General features: G+C 46.9%; 1 protein-coding gene across 1 annotated transcript in view; it reads right to left on the bottom strand.

Annotated features, from left to right (window-relative positions):
• Positions 1–21,395, bottom strand: part of Csmd2 (CUB and Sushi multiple domains 2) — a 552,860-nt gene that overhangs the window by 52,791 nt on the left and 478,674 nt on the right. The window contains exons 41-46 of the mRNA XM_035438911.1: positions 19,489–19,698; positions 15,870–16,058; positions 13,673–13,850; positions 12,493–12,638; positions 1,969–2,049; positions 1,479–1,592 (exon numbers count right to left, since the gene is read on the bottom strand). Of these exons, the coding sequence (XP_035294802.1) occupies positions 1,479–1,592; positions 1,969–2,049; positions 12,493–12,638; positions 13,673–13,850; positions 15,870–16,058; positions 19,489–19,698 (918 nt within the window). The remainder of the gene's footprint in view (positions 1–1,478; positions 1,593–1,968; positions 2,050–12,492; positions 12,639–13,672; positions 13,851–15,869; positions 16,059–19,488; positions 19,699–21,395) is intronic.

Raw genomic sequence — 21,395 nt, forward strand, 5'->3', positions numbered from 1 at the left:
CAAAATGGGTTTAGATCGTACCAAGGTAGAATAGCACAGAAGTAAAGAACAGATGATGGGTCACACATACCTGGATTTTAGAGCCCAAATCTACCACTTCCTACCTGTGTGACCTCTGATAAATTATTCCCTGTCAGTGTGATGGCTTGTTCAACACACATGAGAAATCCCTACCTCACAGGATGGCGGCATCATAGAAAACATACTACATTATATCAAATCACATATGCAGAGCCTACAGCATAGTCTCAACACACCATTGAGATGGCAATGGTAAGGATGGTAACTGTGTCAGGAGCAGGAAGGTCAGCAGGGTTTGGCTGCAGCCTGATTCTAGCATTAAGGGGTCTAAAGAAAACAACGTTAGCCTAAGAAAGACAGTGTGGGCCTCCAGAAAGGAGAAGTAGGAGAAGGAAGAAGAGGAGGAGGAGCAAGAGGAGGAGGGAGAGAAGAAGGTGGAGAAGCATGAAGTGGAGGAGGAGCAGGGGGAGGAGCAGGAACAGGAAGAGGATCAGGAGGAGGAGGGGGAACAGGAGGAGGAGCAGCAGGAGGAGAATGATCAGGAGGAGCAGCAGGAGGAAGTGGAGGAGGAGGGGGAGGAGGGGGAGGAGGAGAGGGAGGAGCAGTAGCAGGAGGAGGAGGAGGGGGAGGAGGACCTACAACTCACCACAAAGGGGAGGGAAAGGGGCTGGTGCAGAGGAGCCCTGAACACCCCAGACCCTGGGGAAGTGCTGTCATGGAGCACAAGGAAGTATCATTTGCACAGAACAAATTTCTGAACAATTTTCTTCCATTTTCTTGGGCCGGGGACCTCAAGGCAAGGCTGCAAGGACTGAATCAGTCTTCTTGGAGCCCTCGGTAGCGTTGCAAGTTTTCCAACCCCATGGAAGTTAACGTGGGTCAGATGCCATCTTCACATGCTTAAAGCCATCAAAGCCATTGGCCACCCTACACCCAATAATAGCTCGCAGCATAAGTTCAACCCCTGTCCTCAGTTTACAGGGCAGTTAGGAGCTCGGAGCTGCCTCGGGTGCCTCAGGAGTGGGGAAGGATTGGATTTGGTCTGGGTTAGGGATGACTGGGTGATGTGAGTTTGTCTTTTTAACGCACTGCCCTGGGATGCAGGCAGCTGAGGTATGGGGTGACAGGGTCACACACACAGGTCACACACATATACCCTTGCACCCCAGCACATCCCAACACTCAGTATGCAACTCCAGAGAACACCAGGTAAGGAACAAGTGACAAATGGGCTCTTTCACAGCCCCTACCTCAGAGCAGATGGAGACCCTGCAAAGGGCTCTCACTCTGCATCCATCCATCCATCCATCCATCCATCCATCCATCCATCCATCCATCCGACACCATGGACCTGGTGACCTCTTTTCAGTGTGCAGGGACTGAGCTGAGAGCTGGGGACAGGTGGAGAAGTAGAGCCAGGGCTCTCCTGGGAGGAACGTGCTATTTAGTGTAATTACCTTCGCATATTGGGGGTGGACCCTCAAACTGCAGGTAGGTCCCCAGCTTGCAGGTCAGGATTTCACTCCCCACTAAGGTGAAGCCTGGAAGGCACCTGTAGCGGACGATGTCACCTGTCAAGAGAGATGAGCCTGGGCATCCCCTGGAGTGGAGCAGTCTCACTCAGAGGGGTTGACACCTTAGTACCTCAAACCCACTCCCATGGAAGGAAACCCCCAGCTCAGCCTTCTGGATATTTCCATGTTCTAAGAAATTCTAGGCTACCTTAATGCTTTTGAATAGCAGAGGGAAGCCATGTCCCCAGCTCCTCCTCCTGGGGCTGGGTGAAGGAAGAGGGTTTACATTTTCAGGGCAAACTGGGATGAACTGCCACCCCCATGGTCTGGGCGTCTGCTTCCTTCTGCATAGATGGAGTCCCCACCCAGTCTCCACCTTCCTGGCCCCTCTCTGCCACCCTGGTATGGGATCGCCACCATTTGGCAGTGGTACCTATGTTGAATTCTTCATTCTCTGTGACCACTTCAGCATTGGGGAGGATAGTCGGGGGAGGACACCTGGTGAGTGGATAAGCTAAGAAGACAGAAAGACTCAAGTCAGGGGTAAAGTGTCACTGGTAGGACTAGTTCCCCATAATCTGACTCCATTCATTCACACAACAGACATGCCTCCATTTTTGTTGAATTGACACAAGGTCTTATGATGTATCCTTGGCTGGCCTGAAATCACTGTGCAGCCATGGATAATCTTGAACACCCGACTCTCCTGCCTCAGCCTCCCGAGTGCCAAGATTACAGGTGCTCACCACCACCACGCCTGGTTTAAGTGGTGCTGGTGGCTGATGGAGGGGTCTGAACATATTAGGTGAGTGCAATACCAAGTGAGCTGCATCCCCAGCCATTCACACAACAGGTATGCATTAGTGAGTATCTATCTCTACTCAGGGCCAGGCCAGCCATGCACTCTGGCTTATCTTCAGTTGTCAGATTTTGGTACAAAACCCAAGAAGTATACTTCAACCCCAGTGGCAAATGAAGGAAGTGTTACACTGCAGACCAGTTACTTGAAGATGTGGTAGCTTCAAGAGACATGGCAGCCAGAGCAGAGCCTGACCACTGCAGCCCGAGTCCCCAGTCTTCCGAAAGTATAGGAACAATGTGCTAACAAGGGTACCTTCGTGCACCCCGTCTGCTCAGCTGTCCAGCTCAAACTGACTCCGACCTTGAGTTGTGTCCTTGTTTCTTACCTAGTGCCTCCAAGTCACGCATTCCTCATAGTAAAGCCTTATATTATTTTAGAATAGCCAGTCCTTTGGGCTGGAGTTATTGAAAGGCCTGTTTACCTGAAATGTATCTCAGCACACGTCATACCAAACCAGCAGTACTCACACCTAATAGGATCTAAGAAGTATTTGGTGATGTCACTGGCCTGGGGATGGGGTGAGGAGGAGCATGGTTGAGGATGTCCTTCTGCAGAATAGCTCTCTAATTCTCCCCGAAGCTGACCCTGCAGTGTGACTTGTGAGAGGCGATTAGATAATAAGGTAAAGTTACTTTCTCAAGAGCCCATAGGAAATTAATGGTGCAGGCAGGATTTAAATCCGGGTCTGGCTGCTCCCAAGCCCAAGACTTCCCACTGGCCACAGCCCAGCCTCCCCATCCTGTGTGTCTTCTCAGCTGATCTCAGTGGCTTCTCTAAACTGGAGTCTAGCCTTTGGGGCGGAGCCTGGGTGCAGAATGGTCTGTGAGGGCTTCTAAAGGCTTCTATTAACCTGGCTCACGCCTGAGTGCTATTGATTGGTCTTACTGTTGCTGTGGCTGCCGCAGCAAGCAGCAGCGACTGTTTCCCAAACCTCCACATCCCCAGCTATGTTTTTTTTTTTTTTAAATGTATAATGCATTAAAAACCCGGGGGGCTTTCTATGAAAACGGTAGAAAATGAAATGTATCCATTGTCTTCCCAGACATAGCTACTGTTAACCGCATGCCATGACTTCTTTGGGTATTTATTCCCTGCACAGTTAAGGGGTTTTTCTCTTACCAGAGCGGCATCATCTGGTATACATCCTGTGCTGTGCCTTGCCAGCTGCCATTATATCAGAAGAAGTTTCCCATACAATGAAATTTCTTCGAGAATGAGATTGAAATGACCGTGAAATCTAATCATACAGATTTACTAGAATGCATTTCAGATGCACCGGTGATAATCATTGAGTTTCTTAAGTTTTTCTGTTTAAATTTGTGACAAGATTATCTGTGTATATCACTTGTCTGGATTTTTTTTTAAAGACAAAATCTCATGTATCCCAGGCTGGTCTCAGACTCACTATGCAGCCAAGAATGACCTTGAATTTTTGATCTCCCTGCCTCCACCTTGCTGGTGCTGGAATTTCAGGTGTGCATCGCCACGCCTGGCTCCACTGTATCCCTTGTATTTTTTAGAATAATTCTTCCTTCTTTTCTTTATGCTGATTCTTTAAAGCTAGAAATTATTAAAGTATGTATCCTTTATAAAACATGCAGGTAACCTTTGTCAGATGTCAGTAGTCTTTTCTGATAACGGTGCTGACCCAGACCTCTCTCCTCCATATTTTAAGAGGAAAAAGATTCTACCAAGTTGGCTATCAAAGTCCAAAAGGAAATGAAAACACAATAAATATGTGTGTGTGTTCAGCAAGTCATTCTGACAGAAGCTGGACACTTTAAAACATCGGTTCATGGTTACCTACAATTAACACGGCTGTGAGAATGGCTTAGTACGCTGATTCCTGGATATCCAGACACAGTGTGTGAAAGACTTTGTGGCTTTGGAGCTCTGTGTGGAAGTCACAATGGGGATGTGTTTAGAACAGGTGTGCAGTGTGACACCTTCCTGAGACCGCGGCATCCCAGACACGGTTCTCATCATGCAGTTGGAGCTACCTTCCAAATGTTCCCTTGGGACCTGACATTTCACCAGCTGAGGCTGGAAGGTAACTGAAGACTTGGCCTGTGTTTGGTTTTATGTGAAATGTTGTACTCCATTTGGGGAACCCGGCTTTAAATTTTCACACAGATGTGTTGGCTCTCAAGTGCCACACTGAAAGAGGTACAAGCTTTAGCAGCGAGTGTATCGACACTTAAGAGGCCCTCTGGAGGTACCCAAGCGGCTTTTGACTTGATTTGACAAAAGCCAGACCCTTGTCTGCCCTTGAAGCATGCTTCTGTGTGTCTGTCTAGGAAAGTTGTGGACTTGCATTGCCAGCAGGTGACAGTGGCTGTGGTGCAGGGTGCCATCTTCCCCCTGTCATGCAGTTCACTGAGATTACCCATGGGGGTTCACCTTGCTCAGAACTGTGTGGGTGCTGGAGATGAAAGAACCCACAAAGTTCCTGCTCTTTCAGAATTTACAGCCCATTGTGGGCAGAGTCAACAACTGACTTGACAAACACCCAGTACTTCCTGTCCTTTTATTGTGTGGCAGTGTGTGTGTGTGTGCACATGAACAATTGTGTGCGCGCGAGCACATGTAGAACTCAGAGTTCAGTGTTGGGTGTCTTCCTCAGTCGATGCTCTCCACTTTTATATTTATTTATTTATTTATTTATTTATTTATTTATTGAGACACGGTCTCTTCCTTGACTGGGAGATAAATGGTAGGCAGCTCAGGGACTCTGACCATCTCTATGGTGCCATCCACTAGCACCGGGGTTACAAACAAATGTCACGCCCTCAGCTTCTGCATGGCTGCAGGAATCTGAGGTCAGATCCTCGTGCTTGTGCAGGAAGTGTCTTACTCCCCGAGCCATCTCCTTAGCAACCTCGACTATTTTTAACTTTTCAACGCTAATAAGTTTTAGATGTTATTAATTTGCATTTCTCTTTTTAATTGTCCAGTCATGTCCTTTGTCCCCGCTTTTCTTATGAACCTGAAGGACTCTCTGAATACTCACGGTTGACCTTGGCTTGTTAATTCTATGCACATAGTTTATCATTTGCTTCATTTTATTCATGTCATTTTTCAATTTCTAGAGATATGAAAATCTTATTTAGCCAGCTGTCATTTTCTTTAACAGTTAAAAAAAATTGATCCCTCATTCTTGCCTTAGAAACTTCTAAGGCACAACCAAGTTTTCTAGAAAAACAAAATCAATACACAGAAATGTACCCTAAATACAGCTTTCAAGTTTGTGTTTTGTGGTTCTCAAGGGGATTTCTCGTTGTGCTGCATTTTTAAAGATTATAAATTTTTGTTCCATGTAGCAAGTATGTAGAATACTGACAAGAAACAAACAAAAGTTCTTGAAATAAAAACAAACAAACAAATCACTAACCAGAAACTAGCAGCCAATGAACAAAGTTAACTGTCACAAGTGATGGCACACACCTTTAATCCCAGTACTTCAGAGGTAGAGGCAGGTGGATCTCTGTGATCTCGAGGCCAGTTTATATATAAGGAGCTACAGGAGGGCCAGGGCTACAGAGAGACTGTCTAAAATACAAAACAAACAATAAAACAAATATTCCTGAGATCCCGGGACCTTCTAGGCATGACGTGTCTCAGCCATTTTGAACACAGATTCAGATTAAGAGGGTTTTGTCCCCGACTGACGCTCTCTTATTATGTCTGCCATGCTTTCAGGACCTTCTTTGGGGTGGGGACATTCAAGATACCTTCATTTCATTTTTGCCTTCCCCTTTTCTCGTTGTGGGTCAGGCATTGCTATGGCTTGCCAGGCCTTGTACACATTAATGTGGCTGCACATTAAGGCGGTGTTTCCACCCGCACGACAGCAGCGGGTCACTGCTCAGGTCGTCAGGTTGAGGCACTGCTCGGGTTTAGCAAGGCTCTAACCCACATTCCCATGGTAGCTAGTGGGCAGCTACTCAGGCCTGTGGCAGTCCACACCAACTGCACATCTTGCCATGGGTCTTTCTAGGTACGTTCTTCCTCGTGCTGTTGGACTGGCCTTTGACTTGGGCATTTCAAAGCAAAAGATGGTTCATAGGGTTCATTTGCACTTATCAGGCCACTTGGCGTAACTCTGATTTTGAACTTGGGGTCCAAGCCCAGCTACTATTCAAATGCCCCCCTCTGCCACTCTTTCTTATAGTCATCTCAAAATATATTCATCTTATATCTCTTTCTCAAAAACCTCACAAGGACAGTGGCCTAGTGGAAGGATGAGCCTGTAGTTTCTGCCTCCTGCCAGCATTGGAGCTCTGACGACAACCTGCTTTTGATTTCACTGAACAATACAAAAGAAATCTCTCCTTAAATCAATGGATTATATTCGGCGTGAATGATACTTGGTGACCACATCCTTATCTGTATGTATGTGCATGTATGCATGTGCCCGAGTGTGTACAAATAAAATGTGTGCATACATATAATTTGCATGCCTCATCTATTATTTTATACTTAGATTATTGCTAATTCATTTGTTCCAAATATGTTTCAAAGACTGTCTTCAAATGTGTATCGTTTGCAGGAAGGTGGAGGGCGAGGAGTCAGAGGGCCTTCAGGACCCAAGGGGTTGCTCTTGTGTGCCTCAATGTTTCTTTCTCTATACGGGGTCTTCTACTTCTCAGTTCATATGACTAGCATCAGGGAGGCAATCAGCTTCACCCGGGTGCATATCTTCCCTCTTTGGGAGGTAGAAGGGATGAATTTGGGCACAAGCAGCATCTCTTTGCTTTATTTCTGAGTTGTCAAGAGATGTCATTGAGCTAGGTCACATGCCCACATGTGGTCCAGGATGTCCAAGCTGCTGTGGCTGCAGGCTGTGCAGGGAGAGGTGTCAGGGGGAAGTAACATCGACCTACCCATTCAACAATGGACAGGAAGATCACTGTGAGACGTGCAGACACCACAATTGATCTAGCTATGTGGTGTGAAATCTTTCAGTATGAGTTCTCAAACTACTCGACACATAGGTATTTTCCCTACAGGCTTTCCGATAGGATTGTCATTTAAAAACCACCACTGCCTATGGTGTACAGATGCTCTCCTACGGTTTTGATTGCAACAGCCAACAGGAGGAACTCATGTCCACCAACAGATTACTAGATAATGGAAAATGTGTAATACACACACCATGGAAATCCTGACACAAGACAGCACACATAAAATGTGAAGGTATTGAGTTGTGTGAAACAGAGATGTCACAAAGGGGCATATCTTATATGCTCCCATTTCTCTGAGGTTCTAAGACTAGACAGACTCAGAGACTGCAAACAGAAGGGTGGGGGAGACTCATGAGGACAGAACTTTAGTTTTAAAAGATGAAACCACTCTGGAGTAGGTAGTGGTACAGTTCCATGAAGAGGCCTATACATACGGTGCCTCTGAATCCGATTAAACACGGTGTTCACTTGTTCTATCACAGTGAAAAAGCATTCTCTAATATAAAACAACTCACTGCTTTCCATTCTTTTTTTTTGTTTTCTTTTTGCTTTGAATCCTATTTTTGTATTGCTATTGTTGTTCTCATGTTTGTTCAATATATCACTGATCATTTATTTATTTTTGATACGAGGTCACACTACATAGCTCAGGCTGGCCTCAAGTTTGCAATCTTCTAGCTTCAGCCTGCCATGTACCAACATCCTTTTACTTTTAAATGGTTATGAATCTGCCACAGAAAATAGAACCGGGTATTAGTTAGTCAAATAAGAGTATTTTTATAGTCAGAGAACTGGACTTGAATAGACTCGCATATTGAAGAACAATGGATTATATCTACTGCTTAATCTTATTCTGTGTTTCCTGTAACTTTGTTCCTAAATGGTCTCCTTTGCTTTTGACTTTTATTTGGGATTATGCTGCACTTTCCTCCTTGCTTTCGGTGATTCGAAAGTGCTGGGTTTAAAAGTTATTGGTGGGTGCAGTTAATACCCAAAGCCCTTATTTCTCTAACCGTCCAAGTCAACAGTTGAATGATTCCTACCAATTCTGTTGTTCCCAAGATAAGGGCATCCCCCGTCTCTCTCCAACTACGGGGACGCTCACTAACAGAAAGACCACTGTTAACTATTTCACCGTCACTGGCACGCTTGCATTATGCCTTGCAGAAAACTTTCCCATCGTTACACGGGCAAAATCCCTGCTCAGCCAGTATCAGTGCACCCCGCTCACTCTTTTATGTATTGTTGGATTCTTGGCTCATGTCTCCTTGGGTGACCTTGGAGTGATAATTTAGACTGAGACAATAGCAGTATTGTCTTTGAGTTTCTGGGTCCCTGCAAAGAACAGCCTCAACCATTGGCAAGTGAAAGAAGTTTCCCCCTTTCACAGTGATTCTCAACCTTCAGCACTGTGACCCTCTTAATACAGTTCCTCATGTAGTGACCTCCAACCATAAAATTATTCCATTGCTACTTCATAACTGTAATTTTGCTACTGTTATGAATCATAATGTAAATATCTGATAAGGAGGACATCTGACATTCGACCCCCAAAAAGGTTGAGATCTACACTATGTAATCTTTGGGGTGAGGAGATGGTTCAGTGGTGAAGAGGACTTGATATGCAGGTGTGAGGGTCAGAGCTTGGGTCCTGACACCGACCTAACAACTGGGGCCTGGCCTTGTGCATGCTGCAACTCCAGCACACAGCAGGGGCAGACCGGAAGATTGCATGGGTTTGTGGGCTACTAGCCTAGCCGCAAAAACACGAGCTCCAGGTTCAAGCAGAGTCTCTGCCTTGAATGAATATGTGGGGACTGATAGAGTGGGACACTAACTCCCTCTGACCTGTGTGCTCACCTGCATGCAGACCTGGGTGTGTGTGCACCCTCTCTCTCCCTCCTCTCTCTCTCCTTTCTTCTCTCTCTCTCTCTCTCTCTCTCTCTCTCTCCTTGGGAATTGGAGGCAGGAGGATTGATTATAGGTTCACATAGGTTCAAGGTCATCCTTGGCTATGTAGTGAGTTCAACACCAAACTAAACCAAAAACAAAGCTATGATTAAAATTAGGAGCACAGCACAGCCCCTAATCCTTTTGATTTTTAAAATAGCCATGAATATTCAAACCAGCAGGACCTAACTAGGATGCTTCGGAGTCTACTTTCGGAGCAAGCGGAGGCTTCTGTGTAAACCACAACAGCTGTGAGCATCTGGAAATGCACACAAATACACAATCGGCTTCCAGTGGTCACATCATGTGTGAGTTCTCAGAGCTGGGGGCTGGGATGAGTGTAGGAGACCTTACCCAGCACACATAGCAAGAGGGTCCCACACTTGGGACCATGGCGGGAGCAAATTTTCCTGCTTGTATTAGTTATTTGTCTTGATTTGACAAAATGCTTGACAAAAGCAACTTAAGGAAGGAGGGGTTTGATTTAGCATCACAATATGAAGGCACCGTGGCAGGGAGGGCATGGCGACAAGAGGTTGAGATGGCCGGGCACACTGCACGAAACAGAGGGAGATGAGTGCTACTGGTTCCTCCATTTTGTACAGTTCAGAGTCCCAGCCCCTAGGAAGGTACCGCTCACATTTGGGTGTATTTTCCACCTCAATTAACCTCCTCTAGAAACTCTCTCACAGGCACGAGCTGATTGTCTCCAGGTGACAGTCATTACTATGAGTACCCACAGAAGGCGGTGGCTCACAATTGTCAGTACAGGAGACCTGGCGTCTCCTGTAATGTAGAGAAGTCCAAAGCCTTCCTCTGACCTTCATGGCATTTGACACTTTGGATGTCGCATGTGGTGAACTGAGGCTTGACAAAGCTTCTACTGAAGTATAACCAGATTGAGCATCTCTGGACCATCATTGAAGTGAGGCTCTTCTGATTATGGCATCACCCTGCTGCCCCATTGCCACCCATGCCTCCTGCAATCACTTGGTTAAAGTGGCATGCTCCTCCAGGCGTCTCCATCTTCCCAGGAAGGGGGGAGGGGCAGGACGGATGATTTGCAACAATGTAAACATCTCATCCTTAAACAACCTTCAATTTACTTCTGTCTATTTTGTTTGACAGGTTATTTACTATTTGTTGCTATTATTAATGACTTTGATTTTCAAATTATCTCCAAGATGGCCAGCAGGTGTCCCTTCAAGCCAATTTCTATGTCCTTCTGTCTCATCTCCATCATTCCCTGGACATTTCCTTATTTTCAGCTCTGAGATGTGTTCGGCTTGGCTTGTGCCCTCTCTGCCCCAGCCTTGGGATTGGCTGTTTCTTCATGGAGCCCTGGTCCTTCTAGTAGAAAATGCTATTCAGAAACTAAGACCTGGAGCTAGATGCCTCACCGCTCCCAGAAATGCTGCTCACAGCCTCATGGTGGCAGTGCTGAGGAATCTAAGCATACATGTACACACATGTCTCCCTCCATAAGGACACACACCCTTCACATTGCAAGGCATGATCTCAGAGTGAGTGTGCCAGTCTGGATCCAACACCGATGGGTGCGTTCGGACCTTTGCCCTCCCTTTCCCTGTTTTTGTGGCAGGCTTCCTCTAGTCTGAAAAGCTGGCCTCCTGGTGTCCTTTCCTTAGCTGATGAGTCACCGTGTGGAACCAAATTCCTGTTTTACTGTCACTCTTCCTCCACACCACCTAGACTTATGGACGTCCTCCACACTCCGCTTGGGCTCAGCACCTGACAGGAGTGTCTCCTCATCTGTCCCAGGGTCTGACACCATATGCCTATTCCCTCCCCTTCAGACACCCACTCATCCATCACCAAGGGTGTCAACTGTCTCTGTCAGACAGCCCTTAGTGTGTCCCCACTCCACCTGTCACCCTGGCTGAAGCCACGGTAGTTCTCATTCCCTCCCATCCTGGCAGGTGTAGATGCCATTGTCCCACTTACTGCCTCAGTGTCTCACCTTTTACTTGAAGCCCATGCCATCTAGACTTCCGTGCTGGAGGAAGACGCTTTCCCCAACTTTGCTTATTCCTACACTGCTTCAAGGACATTTTCTCTGCTATTCAAATCCATTTTCTCCTTTTGAAAACATGTCACAGAGCCATTTCATAAGTCTCCCTCAGGTATCTTGCCTTCCTGCTTATTGAGGCTTACATGAAAACAAAGCTACCAGGGCAGCCGCTTAGCTATGGGAAGGTGAGCATTGTTCCCCACCCCCACCCCTGCCAAGCATCTCTTCTCTCCTCACTCTTCAGTTCCCATCCCAAAGCATCAGCTCTCCATAATGACTCCAGAGGAAGCAGAACTCTCCTCCATTCCACCCGCCATTTAGGCACTCACTTGCCTCTTTCCCAGCCTGTGCTATTAACCACAGAGGATTCGCTGCTGCTGTCTTCTCTCCCTGGAGGAAGCAAGGTCTCTGGGGAGTTGGTATTTGATAGGGCAGGGAGCACAGATAGTTAGTGGAGATGCAAAAGGAGGCTCACCACCCCCCACGAAAGTGGAATGCCATTTGGTGAGTCAACCAGATGGGTAAAATTGTAAGAACTTAGTGTTTGTGAGGGCACTGGACATGAAGGGTGTGTCCTCTGTTTCTGGGAAGAATCCACCTTGTAAGAAACATTTTACACCCTGCAGTGGTGGCGCACTCCTTTGATCCCAGCACTTGGGAGGCAGAAGCAGGCAGATCTTTGTGAGTTCCAGGCCAGCCTGACCTACAGAGCAAGTTCCAGGACAGCCAAGGCTACACAGAGAGACCTTGTCTCGTACAAAAACAAAACAAAACAAAAAAACAAAAAAAACCAAAGATACATTTTACATTCCCTAGAAACCTTGGATATGTGAATGCTTGTAACCTTATAATACTGGGGGGATTGTTACCTTGAGAAATTCTCACACATGTCTGTAATGAGGAATAGATAATGTTCATATTGAATGAAATGAAGTCAGTGTTCATTAACAATAGACTAGGTAAACTACTCTATATTTATGCTATTGAATATTATACAGCACGAAAAAAAATGAACTAAGCAATGCACTAATGGAGCCCTGGGCTGGGGATGCTCACAGAGGCCACATGGCTCACTCAAACCCACACAAACAGCAAACACAGCCTTGATTGGAAACTCTGTGTGCCCCACCCTGGCCAGGCTCTCCTACTGACCTGAGAAGGCGATGGCAAAGATCCCGCCCGTGGCCGTGTCCCGGTGGAACTTGAGCAGGACCTGGTTAGAGGAGCTGTGTGCTATTTTCTTGGACAAACTCCGGGTGAAGACACCAAGCTGCAGAGAGGTCTGCTGTGGTCCATCCCTGCACATAGGAAAGAAGGTCCTGTACGTTATCAGTTGCCATCAGGGGCTCCAGGAGAGACCTAGAGTGGGTGGCTGTGACGCTAGGAAACTCTCCAGTCCTTCTCCGTGAGGTCTTCCAACAGAGTTGGTGGAACCCTTATTCATTTGGTTCTTCGCTAGTGCTACCCACTGGTGGGCTTTGGGACTGCACAAGCACCATGGGGCAGGGCTGCTGGTCTTCTTTGTCAGGGGTGGAGAACTGTGATAGTAGGACTCTCCTCTCTCAGCCAGCCCTTGCCACCCAGGCAAAGGTGCACCCATGTTACCTTTGGGGGAAAATGGTGTCTTGCCTGAAACCTCATCTAGTGCTCTCTTCCTGTTCATATCCATTGCCTGGGAATTCCTCAGAGTTGTGAGAAAAATTATCCCACTACTCTTTGGTGATTCCCCAAATGGCATTAATCTCCAGAGGAATTTAAAAATTATATATATATATATATATATATATATATATATATATATATCCATAGATTCAATTGTTTTGGGGGGAGGTTGTTTAGGAAATTGCTCTTATCAACTAAGAATCTACATTTCCATTTTAAAATCCACTCGGGACACTGTCTATTGAACTCTGTAACTAAATGTTGAGTTGCTTGATTCAGCAATCACTAGCTGTACATGGCTATTAACATTTAAATTCATTAAAATCAAACAAAATTTAAAAACCAGTCTGGTGTCTGCCATGGTGGATGGATGGCATGGACATAAAATGTCACCATCAGTTCAGAATGCTCTGAACTGGGTCAGCAAAGATGGCCAGAGGAACTTTGTATAATGTCATGACAAGTCTTCTCAGTTAGTCTGCACAGCTTGGTTGGGTATATGGAGAATGTGGCACTTTCACTTGCTGTAGAAAGAAACCCAGGCTGGGGACCACTGAGGTTTCATCCTTTTCCTTCATAGAGTTGGTGGCCTGATGCTGAGTCTCAGCTCAGCCCCGAGCCCCACAAATGCCTCTTTTTGATTTGCTGTTGACATGGCTTTTGATCTTACCAGACAGTGATGTAGTCTCCAAAGGGTTCTATCTGCAACAGGCTGAGGTTGAGATGGACACCATGGCCAATGGGCACAGTGATCAGCCAAACACAGTCCTGGGAGCTGGAGTAGGGGCTGGGATATCCAGGTGAGTACACGGTGCCATTAAAAGAGGTGATGTTCCCACCACAGGGGACTACCAGGGAGAAAACACAAACAAATGAGTATTTGAGCATCCTATCCAGCCAGCGGAGATCCCAGATGCCTTCCCAGAAAAATTCCAGCTGTCATTACTATTTTGCCAGGAGGTTGGTGGAGCCGGGAGGAGACACGGGGCTGTGTGGTTGCGCCTGGTTCCATTCATCAGCCCTGTTCCCTGGTTGTCATCTATCATCACTTCAAGTGCCTCTGCAGGCATCCCACCTTGACCTATTCTTTCTCAAAACACAGCCCAGTAGAGAAGGAATTACCCTTGAGAACTCCCCTGACCCCTGTCCCAGGGATGGGGAGGAACAGGGCTGTTAGGATTGGGACTGTAATATAACACATTTACTGGGAGGAACTGAGGGATTGTGCCGATCTTTTTCCTCTATGACTTGTTCTTTCTAGCGTGGTGCTTCTGGTCTAATTTTTAAAATTAAATCTAGTATGTACATGTTGGAGATGTGAATATATATATATATATGTTTGCATGTGTGTGTGTGTGTGCGTGCGTGTGCGTGTGTGTGTGTGTGTGTGTGTGTGTGTGTGTGTGTGTGTGTATGCATGGATGTGCACTGAGAACTGAGTTGATGCTAGCAATCTTCCTTGATAACTTTCCATCTTATTCTTTGAGGCAGGGTCTCTCAACTGAGCCCAGAGCCTGCCAATATGGCTAATCTAGCTAGACAGCTTGTACCGGGGGAATCCCCTTTCTCCATCTTCCAAATGCTAGAATTTCAGCTGGGTCTCCATAGCCACCCAGCATTTATATGGATTCTGGGAACCTGAACTCATGTCTTCATACTTGCACAGCAAATACCTTATTTGGTTTTTGGATTTTTGCAGTAAGGCTAAAGTTGGGTTAAAATCATGGTTCTGCCACATAACAGTCACATGGTCATAGACAAATAGTCCATTCTCTCTGAGTCTGTTTCCTCAGGAGTGAACTAGACCAAGGATGGCCTTCACGGGACTGAGGGGCTTATTAGGTAAGACAATGCATAGGAAATGGTTGGTCAGGGCTGAAAGGAGGCTCAGAGACAGAGAGCTGGTTGTCTAGCATGCATGAGGCCTTAGATTTGAATATCAGCCAATGAGTCAATGAATGAATGAATCAATCAATTAACAAACAATATATTTGGCTCAGTATCTTGCCAGAGATGCAGCCCTTGTGTTTTATGTCTCCTTCTCTATAGAAAACTTATACTGCGCACTCCCCACCACAGGCTGAACCATCTTTGGAACCCTCTGATTCTCAAAAGTGTCCTGCTTCACTAAGGAAGGGAGTGAAACTCAATGACAAGGTAAAGGTAGGGAAGTGACAGCTGACCCCGGCCGGAGCTGGGGCATTTTCTTCTCCTGGGTTCCTGTCTCTGCCAAGCCTCCCATTTCAAGACTGATTCTAGTATCTCCTCCAGGAAAATTCTGGGCTGTCAGAGCAAGGCAGGAGAGAAAGTGGAAGTGGGGTGTCTTTATGGGGAAAGGAGGCTACACAGCCTGGTTATCTCCACCCTGGTTTTGCTCAAAGAAGAAGGCCCAAGAACATTCCATCTCCAGCAACCTGAGTTTACCAGCCCAGCTCTCACCAGCTACGTGTAGGAAGAAGGGGAATAATAAGGGAGGCAAAAGGAGCCAGAGTTCTTAGCAAAAGCCATTTTCCTCTTTGCTTTGGGAAGATTTCAAGTCTGACTCTCTCTCTCTCCACCACTCAGCTGCTACAGTCTCATTGTGGTGCCTTCTTATCTACTTGGGGGACATTAGCCCATCAGAATGAATCTTCCTACAGGCTGGATATGCCATTCCCCCGGCTATAGTGCACATCTCCAGGTCCTTCATAGAACTTGCTCAGAGCTCTGTCTCATGGGCTCGCTCCCTGACTGAGCTGGCTCCCATCTACATGGAAACAGGATGAGCAAAGCTTGCCTTTGGTGATTCTGTGGAGTAGCAGATGGAGTAGGAGCTCTGTCTCTATGACTACCCCAGAAAGGACCACCAGGGCAAGAGAGGGACATACCTTCACACCTGGGTAGGGGATGGTCCCAGTTCCGATTGGTGCCATGTTGACATGTGAGGACAGGCTGACCAGTCAGTTGATATCCCGGAAGGCACTCGAAGGTCACTGATTGTCCAACATTATAGCCAGCTCCCCTCACTATGCCATTGGCAAAAGGCTCTGGGTCTGGGCACTCTTGAAGTTCATAGGCTAGAAAAGATCAGGAGATAAGGTCATTTTATTCTTTCTAGGGCATTTCTTCCCAAATGGAAGACTGCGGTGCCCAGGGGTATCATTGCAGCAGAGCCCCAGGACCGGTTATCTACAGACCTGACTGGTGGTCAGCTTTGGATAGGTCACTCAACTTCTCTATGTCCCCCCTTTTCTTATAGTTGTTACAAGGACTGAGTACAGTGACACCTGGATAGCCCTTTGCATGATACCGGCATGTGGGAGGACCCCCCATAAATGTTACTGATTTTTCATAGTTCCACTGTGAAAAGAGGGTCAAGGGATATACTGACAGCGGGAATGCTATTCACTGGACATCTTCTCGGAGTCAGGCATTGGTCCAGGTGTCTTCACCTTGCTCATCTTGAGGTCACAGACACGGAAGCAATGATGTGAAGAGGTAAGTGGAGCCTTTCCAGCTCTGCTAAGTTAGAATGCATGAAAGCATTTAGGGGGAATAAGTTAAATCTGCAGTCAAGATGGGAGCTTTGACAGGGGGACTAAGTGGGACACAAGGAATGTGTGCCTGCCATACAAGAATGTTCCTTGGAGGAGTAGGAAAGCTGCCCTCGTGGCAATGGCTGGGGCCTGTCTAACAGGCAGAGTCAGCTGAGGCGCTGGCTGAGTGTGTGCCGAAGAGCAATGCCTCCCACTAATTGGGTACCCTGGACAAAGACTATTCTTTGTGGCAGTAATTGGGCGCTCTCTACACAGGGAACTGGCAGAAGAAGGAGATGGACTATTTCCATGGCAGAAACACTCAGTAGGAACAGCTGAGGCTGAATGATGCCTTGTGGAAGTGGATGATTTATCACACGTAATAAGAATAACTGTGACCTCAAGGCTAACGGTTCCTCCATGCCCGCTCTGCAGTGGTGGCTGGGTTCCGTGTTTCCATTTGGCATTGTGGAGGGCCATCTCAGTGGGGAAATTTGCACATTTCACTAGAAATCACTTTCAGAGAAGCTTGGGGAGAAAGCTCAGTTGGTTTGCCCTACAAATAGGAGGACCTGAGTTTGATTCGGGGATTCATGTGGGTTTTCTTTTCTTTTCTTTTCTTTTCTTTTCTTTTCTTTCTTTCTTTCTTTCTTTCTTTCTTTCTTTCTTTCTTTCTTCCATCCTTCCTTTCTTTCTTTTTGCCAGGAGTAGTAGCAGTGTGCATTTGTGATCCCAGGACTGAGGAAGCAGAGACAGGCAGATCCCTGGAGCTTATTAACAATCAGGCCTATTTGATGAGATCCAAGCCATGAGAGACCGGTCTCAAAAAAGGGTACACAGCACTTGATGCGTGATGGATAACACAGGAGGTGGTCATCTGGCCTCTGTGTGCACACACAGATACATGTACCCCTGCAATACACACATGCACCTACACACACACACACACACACACACACACACACACACACACACAGAGAGAGAGAGAGAGAGAGAGAGAGAGAGAGAGAGAGAGAGAGAGAGAGAGAGATCACTGAGGTGAATGGATATTTCAAAGAACTGAGTAGCCACCATTGGCATGAGTGAGCTAAAGAAAGGTGGCCCTGTCAGTGGAGTGCCTTTGGGTGATTTGACCATAAAGTCTTGGAGGAGTCTGTAGCCTGGGTATGCTACATTGGAAGCCTTGGTTGGAGCTTGGTGGCTTGAAGACAGACAGCAAGGAGACTGAAGGGAGTAGTCACAAGTCAAAAGCTAGAGTAGCTTTGAAGAGTGGCAAGAGTCACACGAGGAAGTAGCTTTTCCCAAAGGAGAAACTTCAAGGGAGGAGTTGTACACTTCAGTCATCATGCTATGAATGCAATGCCTTTGAGGTTTTCGTGTGTGTGTGTGTGTGTGTGTGTGTGTGTGTGTGTGTGTGTGTGTCTGTCTGGTGTATGTACGTGCTCTCAGTGTGTGTATGTGTTTGTCTAGTGTATGTACGTGCTCTCAGTGTGTGTGTAGGTGTGTGTGTGTGTGTAGGTCTGAGGACAATTCAGGTGTCTTCTTTTCATTACTCTCCACCACATTTTGTGTCCAGACCTCTCACTGAAGCCGGAGCTCAGCTGTTGAGTAGACTTATTGGCCAATGAACTCCTGAGACTTTCCTGCCTCTACACCCCAGTGCCAGGGTTGCAAACATAGGCCTCAGGCTCGAGTGACAGGAATTTTATCTATTGAGCCATGGAGTAAGTTAAAAGTAAGCAAATTTAGCTACCACTAAATATTCTATGGAAATGTCTGCCTATGGAAAGACAGAGGAAGCAGGTGTCTAGGGACGTGGGACTGCCGGTTGGGGGAATTTTAAGGAGAAATATCTAGATTGTTCCAAGAAAAGCTAAGGAAACAAAGAGAACTGGGCTCCACGGAAATAGCCACATTGGGGACAGATGGCTCTTCCACAAAACTGGAGACCTGAAGCCCATTTTCTTTAGAGAGGAAGCATGGGAGGGGGCAGTGGGGAGGCCTCAGAGCTCAGAGCCTGTTTATACTGAACAACTGTGGAGCATGTGGGTCACTGGGCAGAAAGAATCATCTGCATCTATCACAAATTAGAGGCCTCAGTGGAAGCAGCTGGGCCTCTGGCACTAGAGACTCCCCAGGCTGAGAGATGGGGACCATCACAGCAAGAAACCTTAATGGAAGTTGAGCTCTAGTCAGAGAAGGAGCAGGTGGCCCCATGCTGAGTGGTACACAGGTGAACTTGTGACTCAAGGGAGCGTGAGGCAGGTCCTGATCACAGAAGAAAGACAGATCCATTATGTTGTCCTTGACGCCTCAGAGGGACAGCTGGGGAACTCAGGTGGGGCAGGCTCAGCAAGAGCCCTTCTCTGGGAGAGCTAGGAGGATATTCTCTGAAACAGGGGTGGCAGTTGTGTGGGTGGGAGTGGTTAGGTCTCTTGTGGGGATCCAGGAGCCAGTGGTGGGTCTGAGTAAGCCACCTTTACAAAGACAAGTGGGCTTGCCACCCTGGGAGCATGCAGGAGCAGTCATTCTATTGTATGGGCTCATCGTGTGAGCTGTGCCTGTGAAGGTGTGGGCTGTCCCTGCAGCAGCCAACCGTGACCCAACAGGGGTGTTGTCAACTCTTACATCTATGAAACACAAGTGTCCGAGAGATCACAGGCTGAACTGTCTCTACATAGTCACACATTTGAGTGACCAGAACATCAGGAAGTGACCTCATTTAGAGAGATGACCTCTGCCCATTTCACATAAACCTGAATGGCTGGCTGTAGGGTAGATGGTGATCTGATGGCGCTGGTGTCACTACAAGAAGGGGGAATTTGAGGAACCGCCATAGCACAGTCCACGATGTCGCTACTTATTTACCAGCCCTTCTGGCATTTCTTCCCAAGCGTAAGGATGCAGAGACCGTGGCTGTGGACCAGACACGGGGTTGACAGTGGTGTCACTGTGACACTTCCATCCTTACCCTGGTACTCCAGCTTGAAACCTGGCCGATTCTGGGAGTGGTCACTGTGGAAGTACACAATGGTGTCGTGCGATGTGGAGAGCAGGGAGCCCGGCACCTCGCTACCGCTGAACCTTCCCATCATGCGGCTGGTCTCAGAGGGACCACTCCGGATTTCTAAGAAGTCGTGGTTAGGTTCCGTGGAGAAGTTCAAAAACTGAATGTGAGCACCTAGGAGAAGGACAGAGGCAGATAGTGTCCAAAGCCGCACAGCCCTCTTCTGGCAGTGTCTCCTACAGGGTCCAGACTCCCCCCCCCACCAAAGCCCCAACCCAGGAAGGTCTCCCAGGGCACACTCTGAGCTTTGCCTATCTGGTCCCTCCTCTGGTCATCAGGAAGGCTCAGAAAGTCAACAGACTTTTCATTCAGAAACAAAGGTACCAGTTATTTCTGAGTTCTACCCCAAGTCTGTTTGATTTAACGAGAAGCCAACTTCTGGGATCAACATTTGATTCCACTTGAATCATGTCTAATATCAATATAAAGATAGTTTTTTCTATAATAAATGTTCAGCTAACAAATAATTATCCCCATTGAATCAAAGGGCACACATGACCTTTCTTGCTGGTGTTTTCTAGAATCTTTAGGTGACTCAGAAGGACATGGCTTGGAAGTGTATATTGTCCCATCTGATCCACTGAGAAGCCAAATGAAGCTTACACTTTGGGACCCTGGTGGGTTAATCAAGATCTCTTAGCCACCTGTCAGGTGACATGGATTTAATTAAGCCCCTGAGGTACATATTTATATAAGCCACAGAGAACTGAGGTTGGAACAGCAACATGGATATTTGTCTACAGACAAGGTTTTTCAAAATCGAATTACTATAGGAAAATGTTCCCCATAGAAACCTATTCACCATGTGTAACAAATGTCCACACATTACATTGTTAGCTAGGAAAATAGACACTGGGAAAAATAGACACTGGAAACAGAAAAATGTAGACATTGCCTGCAATTTTTGTATTTTGAGAGCCTGGAAGAATACACATTTGTTTGCTAATACTGGATGAGCACATTGGCCCGGGATGAACAAGGTGGGATGGTCCTTCCTCGTGTTCATGAGCACCAACCTGTTGTTACTAAAGATCTCTTTGTGATGAGGTCACATATTCTGATTTTAAAATGTGCTCGTCTGTATTTGCTAATTAGATAGGATGAACAGACATGTACAACTGTTTGTGCCCCTTCCTATGTTAAGAGTGAAGACCTTCATTTCCTGTCCTGTTCATCCACCTTAACGTGTAACACAGTTCCGCCGTATGCACCATCCACCTCCTATGAGCATAGATTACTTCCACATCTCAGGCTGTTTTTCTCTGAGCCATTGTCTGTAGAGCTGTGCCTTGCTTGCCTGTGCAGTCTGCCATGTTGGAGAACTGCAATCTGTGTGCCCAACCCTGGGTTCTTTGAGTTGTGTGGAAAGAAGGGTGCTGTGCTCGCCACCTTGAGGCAGAGGCTTGTTACTGCAGAGGCTCTTTCTTAAAGAAGAACCCCTGGTGTTCTAGATGAGAAACAGTGCTGGAGCCCATTGGAAAGCAAGGGATCCTGCTAAGACACTGGACCTGCAGCAGGCCCATTAGAGACAGAGTGCTTTGGAGGCTGAATACAAGGATGACTCATGGGGGCAGCTACTCCATTTAAAGCCCTGTTTGCCTGTGTGATACCTGCCCCTGACCTTTGCCTTAGAGGATCTTCAGTCCCAGGTTTGAAGACAGCAATAGGGACCCTGATCCTCTTTGCTCAAATCTGGACTCCACCAAGGGTGCCAAAGTTGTCTCCACTTTCTCCAGTTTCCTTCAGGAGATGGTACTAGACACTAGACTCTAGCCTTCGAGGGTCACCCCACTGCCCTCCTCCCCTCCATC

Source organism: Cricetulus griseus, chromosome 2 (assembly GCF_003668045.3).
Source record: "Cricetulus griseus strain 17A/GY chromosome 2, alternate assembly CriGri-PICRH-1.0, whole genome shotgun sequence".
NCBI lineage: Eukaryota > Metazoa > Chordata > Mammalia > Rodentia > Cricetidae > Cricetulus > Cricetulus griseus.